The following is an 8,583-nucleotide window of genomic DNA, read 5'->3' on the forward strand; positions in this document are numbered from 1 at the left end:
TTATTCTTTGGGTTTTAATATTTTTCCGTGTGTGTTTGTGTTTTTACTGATTTTACCCTTTTGTCATATCTGTCAAAAAGTCTTTTGATAGTTAGGCATTTCACTCATTTTCTTACATAAACCGATCGAATCGAAAAAATAGAAATCCGGGCACAATATTGGTAATTTTTCCGTAAATTTCAATCGTTCCCAAGCTAATTTATCGTTCAATGGTTTTTCATTACAGCTGTGCAAAAATGATGCGATCTGCGGTTGCTCCTGTTCTCGTAAATTGCTGGAAATCGGTGGTTCCCAAAGGGGTAGCAGTAGCAGCGATCAATGTGAGCCAGGTTCGTGAGAAAAGCACTCTGCCGGTGGTGGAGAAGGATAAGCCGGAAAAGTTGCCTTATTCCCCGTTTGGCACCAAGCAATCCAACTGGGCTGATTGGACAGTGGCCCGTCTGGATGATGTGCTGAACTGGGGTCGCAAGGGCTCAATCTGGCCGTTGACATTCGGGTTGGCTTGCTGCGCCGTCGAGATGATGCATATTGCGGCGCCTCGTTATGATATGGATCGCTTCGGAGTGGTGTTCCGTGCTTCCCCGCGACAAGCAGATGTAATCATTGTGGCAGGTACCCTAACCAATAAAATGGCCCCGGCCTTGCGCAAAGTCTACGACCAAATGCCTGAACCAAGGTGGGTAATTTCGATGGGTAGCTGTGCCAACGGGGGAGGATACTACCATTACTCGTACTCCGTTGTTAGGGGTTGTGATCGAATCATCCCCGTAGACATCTACGTTCCCGGATGTCCGCCAACTGCGGAAGCTCTGCTCTACGGAATCCTTCAGTTGCAAAAGAAAGTTAAGCGAATGAAGACTCTACAGATGTGGTACAGAAAGTAAGGCTCTTATACCAATTCAATTAGTCGTTTCAATGCGTATTGTGCTACGTAAACGCAATAAATATCTGTAAATAAAGTCGAATTTCAGAGATTTTTTTTGAATGACACACCCTAAGGGTCAAACATTATTATATTCAATCAATATAGTCTAACAGGGACACAGCCAATATGAGAAACATTGGTTTTAGATTACACCTGCCGTCAAGGGGAATGACATTTCCTTTGATAAACGGAAATATCCGCATTTATCCGTTGCTAACCGTCGTTAATGGCCCGTTTACATATTCGATAGTATTTATTGCGTGACAATATTTTGTCGGCTAATTTATTGTGCGCTAGTATGTTTACACTGTCACTAATTATTTAGCTGCTAGATCTGGGACAATAAATTGTCCCCGACTCTGTTGGTATCAAATTATTGTGATGTAAACACTACTTTCTGTAGGGCAATCTAATAACCATTAGAGTGGGTCATCGTTTATATGGAAAAATGAAAAATTCACTGGCATCCCATCAGATCAAAGCTTTTTTGAACCCATTTCAGGACCCAAATAAGTGTGCAAAATTTGGGCATGATCGGTTATGTCTACGTTTTGCGCATCGCGTTTGAAGTTTGTATGGAATTTTACATGGGAAAACACACTTTCATGCATTTCTCTCATGACAAGCTCGATTTTTTTTAAAACCATGTAACCGATAAAGTGAAAACATAGCCTAGGGTGTCCTGAAAAACTTTGTCGGTGACTGCGAAATGATCTAAAGCTTATGAAAAAAGTTATAGCGTTGGAATTGCTTGACGAATCAGTATGATTTTGTTGCTATTGTTATTCCTTTACATGTTAAAACATAAACACATGCATGCGGTTCGTTGGTTATAACTATTTTCACAAGCATCGGATCGCTTTGCGGTCTTCAACAAAGTTTTTCAGAACATCCTTGACTATCATTTTACAGTATCGGTTAAAAATTTTCAGACGAACTTTTTCAACTTATGGCTAAAATGCAAAAAAGTATGTTTTCCCATACAAAATCCCATACAAATTTCAATTGCAATGCGCAAAGTGTAGACGCAACCGATCGCGCTCAAATTTTGCACAGATACTCAGGACCCGAAACGGAACCAAAAAAGCTTTGATCTGAGAAAACGGTTCCGATGACCCACACTAATAACCATATTATTGTCTACTAGTAAGCATGAAACTCAGAAGCTTTTGATTTTGTCAACTATTTCGCGGTTTATGGTTTCGCGGTGTGTACTGTTTCGCGGTTTACCGTTTTGCGGTTTTCCTTTCGGCGGTGTATTTTGTATTTCAACAACGGTTATTTTTGAAGCTTTCTTAGAGAAAACTCATACACTATTTACCAGTACTTTTCTTATTTGCTCTTTTAAACAAATGGATACACAAACAATGCCGCAGAAGGATTAATTTATTTTATCAAATATGTACGGTTGTCCCGTCATTTCCGAGAAAACCATTTCCCAAAATGCCGAATTTCAGGGAAATTCACTTCCCAGAATACATCATATCTCGAAAGGTACCTTATAGTTTTCAATCTAACCCGTTACCATTCTGTCGGTTGGTTCTACTGTAGCACCTGACATAGCCCGCACAGAAAAAGTTCGCCCGATCGTGCGCTGGTCATGTACTGGTAGAAATTGTTGATTTCTCTGTCTTTCCAAGTGGATGAGACTCGCCAGCGTTGCAGGATTCTGTGTAGAGTGCCTTTGTGGATCAAAGGCATCTGGGCAGGTCGGGATACCACCCTCTTGAAGATGCGTGTTTCCGCTATGCACCCAGTCGCGTACCCGGCTCATGGTAGAAATTGTCTTCGAACTTGCCTTGGAACTCGTCTTGGAACTACTTTCGCTCGCCGCTTCCTGCAAAAGGGCGTATTTTCTTTCCAAAAACTCCTTCGCCAACTTCTGTTCCTCCTCCAGCTTCAGCATTTGTAACTTAAGAAGGGTTCTCGACGATCTGCGCGATGAAGAAGATGACAACTCGCTCAATGCAACACTGCTCTCAGTTCCCTTGCTTGCAGGTCGATGTTGATCCTTGCCTTTAGACTTCTTCGCATCCTGTGCCTTCGAGCCATTGTTCGTATCATCGACGAGGGCTGAACTTCGCTGATTGGTTTGATTTGGCTCCATTGACGTCTGTTGATTTCGTGTTTTCGGATTGCCTCCGACATCACCGCTAGTTTGAAGTTGCTTACTGCAAGTAGATCCCGATCGCTGAGCCCATTTTGCCGACACGCACTTTGAGCAACTCCAGCTGTGATCCGCTACCTCCTCCGTCACTCCAACACATTCGAAGTGATGCCATTTGTCGCACTTATCACACTGCACCATTTCGTCCGTATCTGGGCCTCTGCACGACTTGCAGGTCCGACCAGCTAACGTTCGATCCGTTTCCGCCTCTCCTAATACTCCCGTGACCACTATTGACACTTTACCACTATCATCCACTTCATCTGTTTTCGATTTCGAGCTCTTGCTCTTTTTCGAAACCTTAGCACTTTTACCGGAACCGTGTGCATCGCGACTCGATATTTCCGAAGATATAAACGAAAATTACAAATTGTTGGTTACTGACCAACGGTACTTTAAGGGTCCATTCCGCAATTACAATCCCCGTATTAAAACACGTCAACAGAGTGTAGTTTAACGATTGATTGTAATTTTCCTGTTTAACGATAACAAATGTACATGAAATTGGATGTTTTAGCATGTTGTATAGTAAATTAGCATAAGTTGTGTTGTGTTGCATGTTTGTTTTGTACATAGCTATAGTCATGTCAATTCTCGTGTTTTTCGTGTCGTCAACTTACGTTTAGTGCCTTAGATAGTCGGTTGTCGGATTGTCTACCTTCGGTTGTAGTTTAGTCGCTAGAATTCATACGTTTTATGTAATTTAGAAGAAATTCAATTAATAGTTTCCTTACCGTGATGATGCACAATTCTAATTCAAGGTTCACGGCAGTTGTAGGTTATACCTGTAGGTATTTCAATTACAAACCTAGTTGCAAGCACGAATTCATTATTATAAATGCGCATGATATAAGTAATTCACTCTAGATTTAAGTATTTACCTAGGAGATAGTTTAGATGTAGGAAATATCACTTAATTTAGGAATAATTGTTCAGCAATAAGCTACACGTTTGTCTACTTTGTTTATCGTCGATTTTTTTCCTTCTACTCACCGGTTGACAGTCAGTGAGCGCTACATGTCATCGCAATGAACGCTGATGGTGTTTGTGGTCCACGGTGTACATATTAAAGGTACGCGCTGGCAGTGCCAACAAAACTCATACACTATTTACCAGTACTTTTCTTATTTGCTCTTTTAAACAAATGGATACACAAACAATGCCGCAGAAGGATTAATTTATTTTATCAAATATGTACGGTTGTCCCGTCATTTCCGAGAAAACCATTTCCCAAAATGCCGAATTTCAGGGAAATTCACCTCCCAGAATACATCATATCTCGAAAGGTACCTTATAGTTTTCAATCTATCATTCATTGTGGCAATAGCATAATGATAGATAATTATATCTATATAGGTATGTATGTAACACATATTTGGCTGAATTTTAAATTTAAATGACATTATTCTTGGATTTTTTTCAATGTAAGGATTTTTTTTACAAATAGTATATTCTTCCTTCTTAATAAATAGGCTATAGCCTATAGCTATAGGCTATAGAATAATTCTTTCGAGTTATCTTTTCGAAACATTTAGTGGCACAATCAATTTGATAATTTTTTCATCAAGTATTTTCTCTTCTTTCAAACATAGGCTATTCTTTCTAGTTATACAGGTCAAATAGTTGTTGGCATTATGCTGTTAGTATTCTCATGGTATATTTTCCCTTTAACGCATAGGCCGTTCTTTCGAATTACATTTAACAAAAGCTAATTGACATCAAGCTGTTCACTTTTTTTTTCGAACAATTTACCTTCTTTCAAACGGTTGTGCTGCTTTTCCCCGAATGCCGCTTCCCCGAACGCCGATTCCCCGAATGCCGTTTTCCGAATAGGGAGCGTTCAAAAATTACGTCCAACATTTTGGGTTCTACAAAAGTGTGACACTGCGTGTAATAGGTATAGGGATAATGCGTGACAGAGGGGGGAGGGGGGGTCTAGAAATCCCAAAAATTGATGGACGTAATATTTGAATCTTCCCATAGAACTTTTCCCAAATTACCCATTTCCCCGAATCACACCCTTCTTTATTTTATAGGCGGTTCTTTCAAGCTCTATCGCTCCTCAGACCTGCTGAAACACTGCTGAATGAAGAATGGTTTTCGGGGAAACGGATTATCCGGTGAATTGACTTTCGGGGAACCCACATTTGGGGAAAATTAGCACAATCCTTTCAAACACACCACGGTGTAGTTTGAAACAACTAACACGATTGTTGAATTGCAAACAATAGTAGGGTCTGGAACCATTTCAGCAGGAGCACCTATTTTGGGCACTTGCTACTAAAACTCAGTCAATTTTCTATCAATTGACTTATTTTTTGGAATACAGTTAGATACGCACAGTAACTAGCCATGTACAAAATTCCATATCAATTGGTTTGAAATTGACTGAGTTGTAGCAGCAAGTGCCCAAAATAGGTGCTCCTGCCGAAAAGGTCGCAGACCCTACTAGCAAACTATTTATAAATAACTAGTTGTTATTGAATTTTGTTGCAATAAACCAAAAAATGTCGTTCGAAAAAAAAAAGGGTGAGTTTGGTTGTTTTTACATTCAGAAATTCTATTATTGGCACGTTTGGGAACAGCAAACGTTCTATATTCCATGTTTGTTGATTCATTTGTAATGATAAATATTTTATTTTATTTTATTTTATTGATGCACAAGGGGGTCATGGGGCCAAGTCTCCAATGCAAGTCCAAGAACTCACATCGTCCATAATACACCGTGGAATTTGGGAGTAGGCATTGCAACCTCTTTAGCCATGCGGCTTTTAAGTTTTGTGTGGCCTTAAGGATGAGGAAAGGTGGGAGGTTGATTTTGCGTATTGAGCTGTGAGTTAATGTTGTTAATTAAATGGTCAATGTTATTTACCTTTTTACATTTTTACATAAAATAAACAAGTTTGACGATATGGTGCTTGATTTTCAGTGAACCGTTTATGGTAGTTCTTCTCGTGATTCTTGGTCATGTGTCTTCAATATTGGAAGCTTGATTTGAAGCTTGGTTGAAAATAATTTCAAAAAATAGAAGGACAAATTGTGTATCAACTTCCTTCCTACAAATAGAAATCAAATATATCAAAACCAACAAAAAAGGACCGTGACGCTTCTTCGTTTGATCATGAAAAGTATCGGTTCTTGTTGGCACCACGAGTGTGCATCTTTCTCTGTAGAGTAAAGATACATTTCAGGTGAAACGGGACGCCGTGTTATTTTTCCTATCTTGCCTCTCTTTCTAACAATTTGCCTCGCAATTTTGAAGATGGTAATCTCGAGTTCTATCGCACTGAAGATGCTGAAAACCAATCAGCATATGCACTGCAAGTGAGCATACACAATGATAGGTTTTTGTTGCAAAATATGAAGTAGAATCTGAGATTACCATATTAGTAGCAACAGAGCAATGGCGGATATTTCCTCGACCGTCCCGTTCGCCCTTCAGTAACAAATTTTGAAAACGACGTATAATCAATGGTGTTGCATTGATTATACGTCGTTTTCAAAATTTGTTACTGATTTAAGCCCCGAGACCTGAGAGCAATCAAGCTGATCACAACCCAAGGAACAATTCGAAGTCACAAATAAGCATGTATGTTGAACAATTGCTGGTTTATAACATGCGCAGCTGAACAAAACCAAATGCTGAATAATAAGCTGAAATGATGCTATTTACATTGGAAATAAGCCAAAATGCAACAATTGGCACGTATGTGAATAGCAATTTAATTATAAGCTTAACAAACATCAGCAATTTTTATTTGTTCGATTTGCCCTTACTAGCTTTAATATAAGCTGAAGAAGAACTTTCTTCTACGCGTTAAAAAGCTTATGTTCCACAGTTTCCGATAGCTGATTATTGTGGTCTACATAAGTTGAACAAATGCTTTTGATGTTAAATACTTCAGCTATTGTGGAAACGTTCAAAAATGGTTTAACAGTAAGCTATATAAACGAATTTATGATTTATTTGTTCGATTATCACTTTTCGATTGAACAACAGGACAAAATGATTAAAATAGAGCAGTACTGGAACGTTCCTCATTATTAAATATGTATTGATGTTTGTTGCACCCCAATGCAAAATATTCGAAACACTTGTCAATTTTCGTAGCAATTTCAAAGTTGTAGTCATCTTCATAACTTTTTTCAAATAAATAATTACAACCTTCCATAAATCTGAATATTGATCTTTCACAGCTTTGTGAAGGTGTTTCACTCTTAGCGAGCAACTTACCAATTCCAGGATGGCGTAGTCGGCAAGGCATGCGACGGGTAATTGGAAGATCACGAGTTCAAATCCCAAGTTGAGAAATTTTTAGAAGAGCTTGTATGTTATAAAAGTGTTTAGATGCGACAAATAAACATGTTTGGACCATAATTGCACCTAGCACTACAATTTGTTTTTGTTTTCGCAGCAGGTTATTATAGCTGAACACAAGTTTAATATGAGGCTGATATAACACAGATTACTCCCGATTGAAAAGCCTGTATCGCGCTTGCAGAAAAGATTGCTGAATAACTTCTCCACTTTTGTTTGAACAACGCCTGATTACAAGCTGTGATGAAATAATGTTAAACTGTAATTCAATCAAATGTGGAATAAAAATGTCATTGCAATGTTGGTTAAATGAGTGATTGTTCCTTGGGAAGGTTGTGCCTTTGCCCAGGGCATTTGTAATGATAAATATTAACCCTTTATAAGGCAGTGGCAACTATTATTGCCACCTTCTGTTTGTATTTTTTTCTGTTTTATAACCGTTTATTTCGAACTTTTTTTTTTGGTTTACGTAAAATTGGGATTAGTAACAACCTGAGAGAGAGGAGACAGCTCACTGACAGCCACGATGTTTACATTTCTTCTTCTTACTTGTTTGTACAACTTTGGGCGCCGCACAATGGTTTGAAAATATAAAATTGGTCAAAAATGATTTTCATATTGAGTACGCTGCTACAAACCATGAACAATTAATGGATTCGTTGCGCTGGTTTGGGAAAACTGACCATCATTATTTTATCTTTTTAAATTACAAAGAACGGAGCCGTATTTTAAAAAGAAATTTTGGAAATTTGACCACCTTACACCATCAATGTGCGATTTTCAGTTGGGTTCGCGGTGACAGTTTGTGACAGGTCCTCCTTGACATTAAGTAGCACGCAATCGAAGCCAGCTGTCTCCTCTCTCTCAGGTAACAACGCTTGGATTTTTTTTTTTTGGTACTAAACCGCGAACCCAACTGAAAATCGCACATTGATGGTGTAAGGTGGTCAAATTTCCAAAATTTCTTTTTAAAATACGGCTCCGTTCTTTGTAATTTAAAAAGATAAAATAATGATGGTCAGTTTTCCCAAACCAGCGCAACGAATCCATTAATTGTTCATGGTTTGTAGCAGCGTACTCAATATGAAAATCATTTTTGACCAATTTTATATTTTCAAACCATTGTGCGGCGCCCAAAGTTGTACAAACAAGTAAGAAGAAGAAATGTAAACA

At 38.7% G+C, this 8,583-nt stretch overlaps 1 protein-coding gene across 1 annotated transcript; it reads left to right on the forward strand.

Annotated features, from left to right (window-relative positions):
* On the forward strand, window positions 1–965 carry LOC109405654 (NADH-quinone oxidoreductase subunit B 2). The gene is made up of 2 exons (XM_019678724.3): window positions 1–161; window positions 227–965. Exon 2 carries the CDS (start codon window positions 237–239, stop codon window positions 882–884), a length of 648 nt encoding a protein of 215 aa, XP_019534269.1. The 5' UTR covers window positions 1–161; window positions 227–236; the 3' UTR covers window positions 885–965.
* The last annotated feature ends 7,618 nt before the right edge of the window (window positions 966–8,583 follow it).

The sequence above is a fragment of the Aedes albopictus genome, chromosome 1 (assembly GCF_035046485.1).
Source record: "Aedes albopictus strain Foshan chromosome 1, AalbF5, whole genome shotgun sequence".
Classification (NCBI taxonomy): Eukaryota; Metazoa; Arthropoda; class Insecta; order Diptera; family Culicidae; genus Aedes; species Aedes albopictus.

Excerpts from the sequence above, each read along its gene's own strand:
- LOC109405654 (XM_019678724.3), top strand. The coding sequence starts at position 237 with ATGATGCGATCTGCGGTTGCTCCTGTTCTCGTAAATTGCTGGAAATCG.